Source organism: Cannabis sativa, chromosome 4 (assembly GCF_029168945.1).
Source record: "Cannabis sativa cultivar Pink pepper isolate KNU-18-1 chromosome 4, ASM2916894v1, whole genome shotgun sequence".
In the NCBI taxonomy this organism is placed as follows: Eukaryota; Viridiplantae; Streptophyta; class Magnoliopsida; order Rosales; family Cannabaceae; genus Cannabis; species Cannabis sativa.
In genome coordinates, this window is record NC_083604.1 from 1,927,393 (window position 1) to 1,942,697 (window position 15,305).

General features: G+C 28.7%; 2 protein-coding genes across 3 annotated transcripts; one reads left to right on the forward strand and one right to left on the reverse strand.

The window, feature by feature from the left end:
* Window positions 1-8,399: 8,399 nt before the first annotated feature.
* On the forward strand, window positions 8,400-10,812 carry LOC115712806 (protein FLX-like 3). Of its 2 annotated transcripts, none has more exons than XM_030641179.2 (4): window positions 8,400-8,544; window positions 9,557-10,109; window positions 10,190-10,356; window positions 10,457-10,812. In XM_030641179.2, exons 1-4 carry the CDS (start codon window positions 8,415-8,417, stop codon window positions 10,576-10,578), a joined length of 972 nt encoding a protein of 323 aa, XP_030497039.2. In that variant the 5' UTR covers window positions 8,400-8,414; the 3' UTR covers window positions 10,579-10,812. The 2 variants fall into 2 exon arrangements, with proteins under 2 accessions (XP_030497039.2, XP_030497040.2); XM_030641180.2 differs by having other exon boundaries at window positions 8,468-8,544; window positions 9,562-10,109.
* LOC115712805 (homocysteine S-methyltransferase 1) lies at window positions 10,803-12,953 on the reverse strand. Its single transcript, XM_030641178.2, has 7 exons — window positions 12,583-12,953; window positions 12,451-12,507; window positions 12,143-12,351; window positions 11,709-11,838; window positions 11,421-11,624; window positions 11,270-11,341; window positions 10,803-11,184 (listed from the first exon to the last, which is right to left on the reverse strand). The coding sequence occupies exons 1-7, from the start codon at window positions 12,748-12,750 to the stop codon at window positions 11,041-11,043; spliced, it is 984 nt and encodes a 327-aa protein (XP_030497038.2). The 5' UTR covers window positions 12,751-12,953; the 3' UTR covers window positions 10,803-11,040.
* Window positions 12,954-15,305: the final 2,352 nt, after the last annotated feature.

Sequence of the window (15,305 nt, forward strand, 5' to 3'; positions counted from 1 at the left end):
TTAATATGTTTCTATATATCAATAATCAATATAGTATCATTTAAAATATATATGTCACTATTTAAAATTATAATGTATCTCAAAAGATTTGAAAATTTGCAACATGTAGAGTAGGCCAATCAATCAATTATACACAAAACTTAACAGCAGAAACAAGTGGTTACTAGAGTGTTTACAAAATAAATTATACTTTTTTTTTCAGATCAAAAATTTATAAAAAAAATTACAAAAATATGTTAACACGATTTTTTTTATTATTTTAACGGTTTAAACTTTTTTTTATTTATAATAATATGAACTTCATTAACTGTTTCATGAAATTCTTTTTTGATTGTTTTATAATTTATTTATAGTTATCATTAGATTGAATTTTTTTTTGGTTGATTTTTAGTTGATTTATAGTTATTTTAAGGTTGATTTTTGTTAATTTTTTTTTTTTTTTTAAATTTTTGTTGAGAAAATTGTATTTTTATAATTTTGAAACTTAAAATCATACTTTTATAAATAATAATTTTAAGTAGTAAAATTATAAAAAAAATATAAAAAAAATATTTTTGAAAAATCCCAAGTAAATTATGAGTATTATTTTATATTCCTCTCAATTAATAAATTAAAGTCTGTTATATTGGTTTAATAAAAATCTACACGAGTAATTTTATATTTTCATTAAAAAAATTGCTAAAATATTATTAATTTTTTTCTCGTCTTCTATTTAAATAGTCTTTCTTTTTATTTTAAATAGAATAATTATTCTACTAAAATAATAAAAAAAATTATTATATTGAAATTACATTTTAATATTTTAAAATGCAACCAAACAAAATAATAAAATAAAATTTGTTTCCTTCCTATTTTATTTTATTTTATTACCTTCAACTAAATGCAAACTAAGAACAAAAGTATAGATGTTTCATGGTGTAATTTAGTATCTATAACATGTTTAGCTCGAGAGATATAATATTTTTCATTAATTTGAAATTCATTTTTAATTTAATATTATCATTTAGGGCTCGTTTGGAATGCCGTATTAGGTCGTATTGTATTGTATTGTATTATATTGAATTGGATTATACATTATATTTTTATATAATACTATGTTAAACTTTAAGTTATACTAAAATATTATATATTTAGGTGTCCATAAAAGTTAATATCACATATAGTTTTACATAAAAATATTGTATAAAATACAATTCAATATAATACAATACAATACAATACGACCTAATACGGCGTTCCAAACGAACCCTTAATAGTATGTTCATTGCATTTTATATATTTATTATGTTATAGGTGTGTTTTTACTTTACTCAATTAAGATCCAATGATTTCTATAAGATAAATTTTAATTATTAATGCAATTTCTTAAAATTATAATTTTCATGTCTTTCGTAAAAATTTGTTACTAATTTATTTTTATTTATATAATTTCTAAGTACTCTTTTCATATGATAAAAAAAAGCAAGATGAGTGCTTTTATAACTTCTGGCTTTAAAGCTTTTTTGTCAAGTTTTCTTAAAGCAACTTTGTATGACCTTAAGATAAAAAAAATATTATTATTTAGAAATATATCCTTCTTTTTTTCTGTTTTGAGACCTTTTCATATTTTCAATCCACTTCACTAAAACTAACAGAAAAATAAAAATAAGATTTTTTTTTTGCTTAACTATAAAAAGGGATTACGTGGTCCAAATTTCTACTCCACCTCTTTAGTAGCTTTGACAATCTCAAACCACGTGTCAGTTATAGGAGTCTTATACCTCAAACTGTTTTAATTAGGTCATTGGTATACACCTCATAATAGTTTCTATCACATTAAGATGGCACCGCCATAACAAACTTGTAACATCCCGCTTCAAGCCTCCATTGGGCTTATGGTTCTTATACATGGGTACGTTACTTTGGCTACTTCCTAGAATGATGACTGACCCTACAAATCAACACGAGTATTTTTAGCATGCTTTGACCTCCTGGGAAGGTTTTTTAGGAAACGTGTGAGTGAGGACAAAGCACGCTTCCTGAAAAAACTTCCCAAGAAGTCACTCATCCTGAAATTATCCCAGTTCAAGCACGCTTAACTGTGGACTTCTTTCGTGATGGGCTACCAGAAAATAAGATACACCTTGTTGATATAGGTAGTAGCAATCAATCTATTTAAGTCATCTTCACATATAGTCCCATACTACACAGTCTTAGAATCAACACACTTAACCTTCCTTAGGCGATGTGAGATTGTACAACTCTCGATCTTTTCCCTTACGGATCACGAGACTCTGACTGCCACAAATCGGTCTCCTAAAAGGCGAAACATAAATAATCTTGATCACAATGCAAGCATTTTGTGTTTATTGTTCACTTTGCTAGCTAGAATCTTTCTAGCTAAGTAATGTTTTCTTTTAAGTAAGGGAGTCTACCTTGGAAGCAGAGTTAAAGGCAGTCTTGTTTGCCTTGGAGTGGGCTTCACAGAACAAATGGATGGTGAAATTTTATATTTTAATATTACTAGTTTATAATTTAATTAATTTCTTAATTAAATGCAGAATAATAAAATTGGTACTGAAATAGTTATTCTGTAGATACAAAATACAACTTCGTAACTCAAGAATAAACCAGAATACAACCAGTGCAGAAACGTAAAAACACATAAACTTTTTGTACGTGGTTTTAACAATCCTTGCAGATTGCTACTAATCCACGTGGTCATGCCCATAGATAAGATTCATTAGATAGATCTCAAAGATACAAAGTAATTGACTTATGCATAAATAAACTCCTCCTTATTGTATGTCGCAAACTTGATGTATCTCACATTCTAACTGTATTTTGTTGAAGCTTTAAGTGCTCAAACTCCATTCAATCTCCTTAAATAGTTCTTGCTTCATCCTAAGGCAAGACTTGAAAAGCTATCTCTCGAAAGCTTGTAGAACCTTCTCCTAAATGTAACATTGTTGTTCTTCTTCTTTTGTAGACTTGATTACAGACTTAAGAAAATACAAAATACATAAGCACATAGAAAGAGACGAACACACTCTTCCCTACAAAATAAAACTCTCTTTTCTAAAGATATGAGTGAAATACAAAGATGTAACAGAGGTACATAACCTAGCTACTATAAGGTGTATTTATAATCAATATACACCTTATTAAAAACTTATACATGGTCTGAACAAGACCACATCTCACTTAAAAACTTTCCTGAAAAATTCTTCAATCAACTCAGAAATTTCATGTTCCATACCTACAGAATTGTGAGCAGACTTTCCTTTAATAGAAAAGGAAAGTCTTGCTTCAGTTTTCTTCACAAGAAATCTGATTAAACATTTTAGAAATATCACAAAAGATCAGATATACACAGCTGGATAGATAAAAATTAATTAAGTGATCAAACTTACCGTTTATGATTCACTTTCCATTTATAGAAAAGCTAGTCATATTTCCTACTTGTTAATATATATTTTAACTAATAAATAAGCATTTTTGTAATATATGCACTCAGGAATTAAATGAAGTGTAATAGAAAAAAAATAATAATAATAAATGACAAGAGGATTTTTAACGTGGGTTAAAAGTTAATTCTTCATAGTCCACAAATCCATTTAATTTTGGAATTAATAAATGATATTCAGAATACAATGAAAGATTGGTATAGTTCTCTCTTTTTCTCAAATTTGTCGTCCCGTATTTCTTGAGTTCCTCCCCTATTTATAAGAATTTAGGGTGACAGTTATTCCCTTGAGATCTTATCCTTTGTAATCGTTCGTGAAACATGGACAATCTCCATGTTTCACATTTACATCATATGAGATAATGAAAAATAACTACTCATAATCGCTCTTAAAACTTTATCTGTAAGCGTTTATGCAGACTATACCTTATTCTTCTCACAATGCACCAATCTCTTCAAGACGCTAAAAAAGGATTGTCATCGCCTAAGTATATTTTAAGTAGTACTTCTTGCATTCTTCCATAAATATTAAATGAGGCAAACGTGAAACGTTTATCAGAGTATGCCAATTATGAGATGAACCATACTCGAAATGTTATTTTTAGCCTTTCAACATACTCACGAGTATGTGGGTCAATGCGCTACGAGCTCTTTGAATAATTCATTATACATTTTTCAAACATTGTCATTTTATTATGTATTTCGTGTATCTCGAGATGGACATTTTTTTGCTTATATCGTTCATCTCGCTGGTCTCATCAGTCAATAGATATTATTCATGGCTCGCCATTATCTTTAAAAAATGTGAGTTTGAATGTTCAAATATTTCTACTGATTGTACTTTGTAAGACGAGTTGTTTGAATGCATTTATTATTTTATAATTTGGGCTGGTTCATATTCCAACTTCCTTACACGTGCCAACATTATATTGTTGCTCGAGATATGGGTATAACACTACTTTAATTATATAATTATATCAATATAAAAAAAAATTGGAAACAAATAAAACAACTCAACCGAAAATAAATAATTAAATTATAAAATATTTTTATCAATTTAATGATGTCAAAAATAAAATTAACAGATGGAGATTTCTATTCTCTCCTATTCGCAAATGGTGGTTCAAGCTCTATAGAATCATAGATGTATCCCAAATTGGACCTTTTTGAATGTCTCTCTGTTGGTTTTAGATTTAATTAAAAGTTTCAGTAGTTGTAATATTTTCTTTGTGAAACGTAGTTTTAACTCATATGTGGATGATTTAGCAAGAAAGGTTAGAATTTTTAGCCAAGTCTTTATCAAGGGGAGGGGATTTCCCTTGTGTTTCCATTTATTTTTCTCCATAATGAACTTGGTGTTCTTCAAAAAAAAAAAAAAAGTAAGGACAAGGATAATGTGTTAGAGATTTTATAACAATGGAAGAAAATCAAGATTTATTACAACTCTATTGTAAAATAATACAAGGACTAAAATAAGAGATTGATTAAATATATGGTACAATACATATATATACACTATATATTACATATATATATATGAAAGGTAGAAGAGAAGATTACAACACATGTAATATAATATATGTATATATATAACAAGAGAATAATATATATATATATAAACACTCACTCACAACCTTGAGTGTAGATTAGTGGGGATCACCATGACTTGAACAAGGTATTACACCTTTGTCCAAAAGCTTATTTCCCCCTATCTCTAAGCACTAAGGGAACTCTCTAGGAAATAGCTTTGGGAATTATCAAGCCTTAGGGTTTTCTAGCAATGTGCTTTTTTGATAGAAAACTTCATCTCCAAAATGAGCACCTTAGACCTCTTTATATAGTGTTTAGGATATCATCACCATTTGAAATTCAAACTCATAACCCCATAGATGTTATGGACTCAAATGTAACTTCTACACACACCATAACTCCTATAGCATTAAGAATTTCAAATTAAGAGGTGTAACATCTTTTTACACTCTTAATGTTGGTGATGATGGTGGAGGTTACTCATAGTAACAAGTAACTCCCAAATGTTACAAAAAGATGACAACTAATATACATTGTCATATGTTACATATTATTAATTTATTACACATATTTAATCTATACATTATATTATTATAAATAATATAACATAATGATACTTGCCTAAGAAAGTGTTACGTCCTAAAATAAAGTAAAATTGGAAAATAAAAATTAATTTAATTAATTAAGGACAGAAAATCTTTATTTAAACCTAAATAGTCAACATCTAACTTAAGTTACAACAGAATGGGCCATATAAAGTCATTTGATGATGTAACTGGTTAAGTCTCATCCTCCACATTATATATATAAATGTGTTTATATAATATATATAAATGTAAATATATAAAAGAGAATAGTTTTTTCGAACCACATAAAAGGTCAACAATTCAGAAATAATGTAATAATACTACAAGTCTACAAGTAAACTCTGTGATATTTATCCATATATATATAATTAATTATAATATGTTCTATGGTTCCTATTACATAATTCTTAGTCATACATACATGTACAATTATTCTCATGTTTAGTTACATTTGTCATATTTTTCAATGACTTGAGGATAATGAATATATCATATATATTTTGAAGTTTGAACAATTTTAGCTTAAGATATATTTAGTATAATGTGAAGAGAAATACAAGAAGATGATTTTATTTTATTTTTATTTTTAATTATGTTGTGGATATATAGTGAGGTGATGAGTATGAGCTGATGTGTATATCTGATCACAAAGAAAATTTGGGGAATGGATGAATGAATTTTCACCAAGGAAAATGAAATTGCTTCACATTATTCCTTTGCTTTGACAATGACTCAAAAATGGTCTCATCTTTCTCTCTTTATATATCTTTTGTCTCTTTTAAATTTGGTGTCTTGTTTCAATTGATTGCATAGCTATATAGCTTGATTTTCATTACTTGACATTGAAAGATTTTGTAAACTAGTTAGCACATAATATAGTTACACTTACACCCACTACATTTTTACAAGTTCTTGATTATTTAAATTATTGGATTATTGGAAAATTCTACTTTGGATAGGCACTTGTCATTTTTGTTTTATTGGTAGAAATGTTGCATTTTTTTAAATACTTGTTCAAAAAAATTTAGAAAAGTAAGAACAAACTTGATCCTCTTTCGCATGGATTCCAGATATAGCATGTTTCGATTGTTTTTCTTGTTAATTAAAAAAAATTAGCTACCGATTTAGGTATTAGATGCTATCAATACTGTCTGGACAATTAAACACCCGATCCATGATTGCAAAGACCTAATTGGAAGAGCGAAGTTCTATTAACTAAGTTATATCCCCAAAGCCAAGTGGAATTTACATGTGAAGGAGTCAAATGTTTATTTTATTCTTTTCCTTGACATAGTTAGGACATCTTAGACTTGAATTAGAGACCTTGTATGTGAAATAAATCATTACATTTACAGAAGTTTTAGAAATATAATTTAAGTATTATTACTGTCAAAAATTAAACTTAAGTATTTATCTGTAACCTAAAATTAAACTTAAGTATTCCCCAGCAATTATTCAAAGAAAAAAGCACAAAATTACTCACTATGTTGTCATTTGTTTAGCTCATTGCTCAAAACAAAGCCCAAGTAAATGTGGTTGTTTTTCAGATTTGGGTCACCTTCCTCACTCTCTCATTTAAGCCCATGAACAAGAAGGAATTGAGGTAAGTTGAAAAATACCACTTTTATTAATCAATTAATCAAATTTACCTTTAATTTTATATTTAATTGAAACATACATTTTTTTATATGTATTGTACCCAAAATATCCTGACATAAGAGCATCACATGGAGAATATCTTGAAGTGACATGGACAAAATTAGTACAATGTTTTTTTTTAAAAAAAAGGTAAAAATTATAGACTTTAAAAAAGAGGGTAAAAATAAAAGACGACAATATAAAAAGAGTATAGAGTGTAATTTCCTCGAAGAGGAATTTGTATTGTTAATAGTTTTTACGCCCAAAATTTGCAAAAATATGACTTTCTAAAAAATAAATTATTTTATAAATAAAATTAAAAACCAAAAAATAAAAATTAAAAAAAATGTTTTTAAATATTATATAGAAACTCATAAAATATGTAATTTCTTAGAAAAAAAAAGGAATAATTACATAATGCACTATTTTTTGTAAAATATTTATATTTTTACGTTCAAAGAATGTTTTTTTTACATTTTTACGATTTTCCAAAAAATAACACGAAAACAACATAAAATCAACAAGAAAACAACATGAAAATAACATCAAAATAACAACAAAAAAACAATAAAAAATAACATACATATAACAAAAAATTAACAACAAATGAACAAAATTTCAACATAAAAAGACCGTATTTTATGTAAATAAATTAAAAAAATTGTAAAAATGTTTAAAATTCTGTGAAACCGTATTTTTGTTGTTTTTTTGCTGTTTTTGTGCATTTGTGAAATTAACCCAAAAAAAAAAAGGAAAAAAATACTCACTTGTCTCATTAGCTTAGTTCATTGCTTATTTTCTAGCAAAAACAGGCCAAAGATATGGTTGGTTTTTTGGGAAGTTTACACAACAAACCTAAAAACACATTTTTTTTTTTTTTTTACATTTTTACAGACATTTTTATATATTCTTTTTTTCCTTACAAATTTTCACCTTTTTTTTCGGAAAAAAAAGTTATTTTTATGGATTTCCCGTAGCATCAACGTTAAAACAATATTATTCTGAAACAACAGAAAAACAACACTTTATATTATTGTAAAAAAAAGTCACATTATTTTCCATAACAACAAGCAACGTAAAAACAACATTCTGTTGTAAAAAAATAAAATTCCGTAAATAATGTAAAAAAGTAGATCCGTAAAAATGTAAAATTTTTGGCATTTTTGTAATAATCCCTTGCTAAGATTTGGGCTTTCTTTCTTATTTTTAAGCCCATGAAAAGAAGCAAGCCCAGGCCCTTAAACAAGTCTTCTTCATACTTTGATGAATTCTCGAATAGCAGAAAGAAACTGAGGTGTGGAGGAAAATCGGAGTCAGTCACCGGACTTTCTCAAGTTTTGAACTGTAAGTCGTCGCCTTTCTCTTTCCTCGATCATTGCTTTCAATCAATTTTTACTCAAAAACCTATCTTACTGATGTTTTCTCCTAATACTGATCGTCAAATCTAACAAAGATTTTAGCTTTATTATTAGTTATGATGTTAGTTAATAAGTGAGTATGAAACCCTAATGTCGTATTTATTTCGAAATATAATGAAAGTGAATAATAATAAAATGAACTGTATTTTTGGGAATGGAATTTTTTAGATTTTATTTTTGTTTTCTTTAAAATATTTTTTGGGTGTCAACATTCAGGATTTCAGGATTTTTTTTTTGGCTTTAATTTAGGTTTTATCAATTTGGGCATGTAAATTTTGAGATTGTTGCTTAGTTGTTTTAGTAGTGAGAAGTTGTAAATGGGGGAAAAGGTATATGAAGATTCATATACAAGAATTATTTTCTGTTGGAAGTTCTTAGGATGATCAATAAATTGACATGTTTAAGCTATGTCAAGTCAAGCTAAATTTTGTGTGTCAGAAGCTTTGATTATAAATCATTTGTTGTGTAAGACACTGTGCCTTAGAATCTGCAATAGTTTTTTTATTTTTGTGGCGCTAAACTTGATGAGAATGAGAATGTCAAACTAAATTAAATTTTAATAATCATGAGGTTTGTGTTTCAAATTAAATCCTACATTTTAAATTAAAATAGTGGTTATGTCAATTCCTTCCAACACTAGGTTTCATATTCTCTCAAACTCTAGACTCTACTTTCACTAACTTAGACTCACATAACAAACACTTCATTAGGTGACTTTTGGTTAGAAGGAATGAAAACATAGTTAGAATAAGAATGACATTCCAATACTTTAAAATGACACCAAACAAAGAAATAGAATAAAAGTTGTTTCCTTTCTATTCCATTACCTCAAATCAAACGTTACCTTTGTGTCTTAAGTATCATATTTTTCGGATTTTCTCCTACTTGAACTGCCTGCTACTGTGATTGCTTTTTATCTAATGGGATTTATGTGACAGTTCAGAATTCCTGTAAATTCTTGATCATGGCTTGGAGGACTCAAATTCCTCACCACCCTGACAGTTTTAGAGAATTTCATGATGATCGTCGGCCTATTATGAGCCGAGGACAAGGGTCGCTGCCTATTCACCCCACTGGTTTAGAAGAAGAGCGTGAGCTACAACATAGAGATATGAGGAGGATTATTTCTGAGAATCGAGTTGTAATTGATGATAACACCCTCCTTCAAAGGGATGTGACTGCTGTAAAAGATGAGATCCGTAGATTGGGTCAGGTTGTACTACCTCTTCGCACAGAGAAGGATGCACGGGCTAGAGATTTAATGGAAAAAGTACGAAAGCTAGAAGCTGATCTCAAAGCGACTGAGCCTATAAAGACAGAGGTTGTCCAGTTAAGAGCTGAAATTCAGCAATTAAATTCTATGCGGCAGGATATGTCTGCTCAAGTCCAGGGCCTCACAAAAGTTGTTAATCGACTGCAAGCTGAGAATCAGCAACTAGTTTCTCTAAAAACAGATGTTGATCTGGTTCGCAAAGATGTTTTCGAGGCAAGGTTTGATTGTTAAACCACTCATCATATTCCTTTTACTTTCTATACAATTACATTGTTAATACTTGTGTCTTAATTCCTAGGAGGGTTCATGAATATGAGAAATCAATAAACCAAGAACAGGTTGAACAGAACCAAGCAATGGAAAAGAACCTCATTTTCATGGCTCGTGAAATAGAAAAATTACGTGAAGAGAAGCAAAATGCAGAAAGGCAATACTCAGAACGAAGGGCACAAGCACAAGGGCTAGGTAATCTCTATGTTTCTCTAATCTTTAGGACTCTACCTTAAGAAACAAGTAAAATATGTTGATTTTAAGCCGCCTTTTGTAAAAATTAAACTACTTATAGGTAGCTGGGGTTACGACACATTGAATGGAAGCCCCGAAAGAAGATATGCAGGCTTGGCATCTGGTGATCGATATGCCAGCAGTTTGAGATATTATGATCAGCAAGTCCCACCTCGACGATGAAATATGCAGTTAGTCGGTCTTCATTAGTTTTCTACTTACCGTATCTTCGCTGTTATTAGTCGTTAGTAAGTGTAATGGATTGGGATTTCTGCTCAAAATCTGGCCAGAGTTTGTAAATTTCTGAAAAAAAAAATTCTGACATGAGTTTTGTGTGTATGTATTTGTTCTCATTAGGCTCTTTAACTAATTATTTTGTCATGGAAATTAGTTTAATTAGATGAAACTTGCCAAAAATATATAAAGTTTCCAATACAGATAAGCAACACAAGAGTACACTCCATGATTCAAATAAATAAATAGATAGATAGATAAAGATAAACAAATCATTAGTTATTGTTTGTTTCTTCTAATCCTTTGTTAATTTGGTAATCTGGAAAAGAATGAAGCAGCCTCTTTGAATCTTCCTCTTCAGCTGTCTTAAATATGACAGGTTTGAGTTAATATAATTATAATTACTAGTGATTAGAGCTTTTCTTTCAAAGCCTTTGAAATGGCTTGAACGGTGGAAGGTGTCGTCCGACAACATCCTCCGATTAGTTTAGCCCCGGAATCACGCCATCTCGTTGCAAAACATTCGAACTTATCGTTGTTAAAACACTTCGAAGGCTGTTAATACAAACCAAGTTCGAATCTTTTAATATGAACAAACACAACTAATTTTAAAAAGATGAAAACTTTACAATAAACTTACCAGCCATTTCTTATCTCTACCATCCCACACCTCACCACTATTTGGGTAAACAACAATGGCTTTGTCTGTTAACTGAGATAACAAGAAAATTCAAAGGTAAATTCCAAATCACTCAAAAAAACTTAGTCTAAACAAATTAATCTCTTTTTACCTTATTGAGTTTCAAAATGAGATCTTCAATAAATTGAGGAGGAGCACAGTTAATTCCCACAGCCTTAACTTTATCACACTTGTTTATAACATTAAGACATTCCTTAAAACTCTCTCCTGATGGGGCATTCTCTCCATCAACAGAGCTAAAGCAAATCCAAGATGGTATTTTGATGTTTTCTTCTTCAAGCAATTCTACACAAGCCTACACCAAAAGGTTTTCAAACAAACCAATCAGATTTCACAAAACTCTAAACTTGACATATATAAATATATCATTAAGACAAACCTGAGCCTCTAACTTATTGGGAATGGTCTCAAAAGCCAGCAAGTCAGGGCCTGCCTCAACAAGAATCTGCAATCTTTTTCTATGGAAATCTTTGAGCTTATCCAAACCAACATTTGATCCATAACTCCCACTGAAAACAACATTAGTAAGAAAATATAAAAATGCAGAGTCAATACTTGTTATAGAGAAAAGTGTAAGACTTTTATTTTGAACCAACATTAATATTTTAATTGTTACCATTAATGATTTATAGTTAATGAGCTTATCATCCATTTGGAACAATCAAAAGACAATAAAATTAGTGATCTATAATTGAACTAATCTGCGGGATCTAGAGAGAAAGACTTAGTAGTACCAATATATATTAGCTCATATGTTTTTTTTTACATCATTGAATAAAACAAATAACATATTAAATAAGATGATGATGATACCTATATTCAGAACCATCAGCAAGATAAGCTCCATAACTACCAATGGAGGCTGCAACCAAAGCTCTGTTATAAGCATGACCACCATGTTTATTTTTCATGGAATCCCAAAAACTATCTCTAGCTTCTAAGGCCAATTTCACACTCCTTCTCAATAACAATTCCCCTTCTTCAATAGAAAGTCCCCTCGAAACAAATCCAGGAAGTGTAGCCTATAAAAACAATAAAAATCACACCTTTAAGCTCAATCAAAGATAATCAACATCAAACATGTTGTGGGGTATTGTTTAAATCACCATTAAAGATGTTACCTGGTATGAAGAAGTGACCAAAATGTCAGCACCGGCTTCAAGATATTCCTTGTGAACCTATATATTTATATATACATTGAATGAATGATTAAAGATGAAAACTTTAAAGAGAGAATGAATGCAGATTAATACTTTTTTGATTAGATGAGGGTCTTTGATGAGACAGAGAGCACTCCAAAGAGGATCATTAATGTCTGCGCCGTGTTTTTCAAGTTGGGTGGCGAAACCACCGTCCACCACCGCACAACCTCCAGCTTTTTCTATAAGATCTTCAAACGGTGTCGTTTTCCCAATTCCCATTTTCTCTTTTTTGATGATTGTGAATGTAAGAAATGAATGGAAAATGTTTGGGAATTTAGATTGGTTTTATTTGGAAGGAGAAGGAGTTGGTGTGTGTGTGTGTATGAAGACGCAATATTTATATTAATTCATTTTCATTTTCTTTCTTTTGTTTTGCTATTCTAATTATGTTCCCATACCTTTATATATGTCTATATTCATATTATCCATTAATTTAGCCAACTTCTAAATTTAATGCTACCTTTCATTATTATTATTATTATTATTATTATTATTATTAAAGGGGTCACGTGGTGCAGATTTTTTTTCTTTTTTGATAATTTCAGTAACCATGTGTTAGTTATAAGGGTCTTATATCTCAATCAATTTTAATTGGGTTATCAGAGGATTTCCATTTAAAGATGGCACCACTACAGTAAACTTTAACCTTCAAGGACCAACAAATCCCTTTCATTATTATTATTATTTAAAGTCCACAAATTACCTACTTATAAAAAGAGAAATGCTAAAAGGTAAGTAGTGCTTAGCACTTTATGCATAAATATTGCTATTAGTGTAATTAAGTATCGATTTTATATAATTTAATGTAATAACTTGTAAACAGTATCGCTAACTAATTATAAAATGACACGTTTTTAAAGTACTAGACACTATTAGTGTCGAATAACAACGCCTTTATAAAAATTATATATAGATTAATAACTCATAGAATGCAAAAATTACAATTTATGGTAAAAAAAATTCAACCAAATATATTGGTTTTCTATCTAAAATGTATATGCTAAGAGGCATCACCATAAAGTGGTTAAATCGTTATATTTTAATTTAACAATAATTATACACAATATATATATATTAAATTATAATAATATTAAATATTAAACACTACTAGTAGCTAATAGTTAAAATCATATATAGCTTCTTTTTTTTAATTTTTATTTATTTTTTATTTTTTAGTACAATCTCAGTGGGATAAAAGAGTGCTTAGAAGAAAAAATTAATACAATGAACAACAATCTTAAGTATTTCACATCGAGTTTTATAAATTTAAATTTGAATCATTAAGTATTATTGGACGTGATATTACAGGTGAAACTTTTACTTCTAGAAGTAAAAAAAAAGCCACTAAGGCTAGCTTAGTGGTGAGGGAGGGATGGGAAAAAGGGAGAGGTCATGGGTTCGAACCTACGACCTTGAAGCTATTAAGCTATTAAATGATTGTAAAATACCATTACGCTACACTAAAAAGAAAAAAGAAAGTAAAAAAAAAAAGTTTAAACATAGTTTTGATTGCTAAGTCAAGACACTAAAAAATTTGGAGGTTGGTAGAAGAACTTAACTACAATTTGAACTTAAAGAAACAACATAGCTTTCAAGGTTAGGTAAGAACGCGTGAAGCTACCTATGAACAGCTTTAGTTGAAAATATATATTTTCATTCAAATACATATTATAAAGACATAGTTTTTTATTTTATTTTTGAGAAATTTATATTAAATCTCTAGTTTGAAGTAAGTTTACAATATAAAATCAAATCATTATTTTCATTATATATAAACAAATATCATTGTTATATTATTAGAGATGACGTTTTATGATTGATTAGTGATATTTTATAATAACTATTAAATTAAATTATGTGGGATCTAATACTTAATTTTATCAGTAATAATATTACACATTAAAATGTATTAAACACCACTAATGCACATTTAATATTTCTCATAAGCAAAAGGGCATACACTCAATTGCATTAGCAGACTTAGGATATAAAGTGAGGGAACATAATTTTTGGGTGAAATTTGAGTTTGAACCATTGAGAATCTAGCTTGACCAATATACCGATGCTAATATTATATCTATAAATATTATATTTATATTTTATTATAAATATATGTCGTAACGAATTAAAATACATACATATTTTTTTCTTGATTTTCTTTTTCAAGGAGCGACTGCCTCCCCTTGTTTTTATGGGGGTCCCCTCATGCACTCAAGTCTTTTTGTTTTAGGAAAAATAGTCAAAAGTACTAATAAAGATGTGGTTGGTCTTCGTTTCACTTAAGAGGAAATTGTGGAATATATAATACCAAACCAAAATTTGTAATTTAATTTAGGGTAAATAATATTTTGGACCTTGTGTTTTGCAAAAGTTACCAATTGGACCATCTGGTTCGTTAAATGACAAAATGGACCTTATATTTTTAAAAATAGTAAAAATAGGACCCTAAGCTTAATTTTTGACAATTTTTTTTTTAATATAACTAACTTGAAGACAATTTCTAATACGAACAAATATAGAAAATATAAACAGTTTTGTCATAACACTTTTAGATCGGATTATTATTAAATTTTATTTTGACAAAAAATCAGTTCAGGAACTTATTTGTATTATTTTAGAAAATATATGGTCCATTTTATCATTTAACAAAACAGACGGTCTAATTAATAACTTTTATAAAATATAAAGTCTAAAATAATATTTAACCTTTAATTTCAGATTGGTAATTTGAAGTAATAAAATATAATCACTTGTGATGATAATGCTGTATTTAT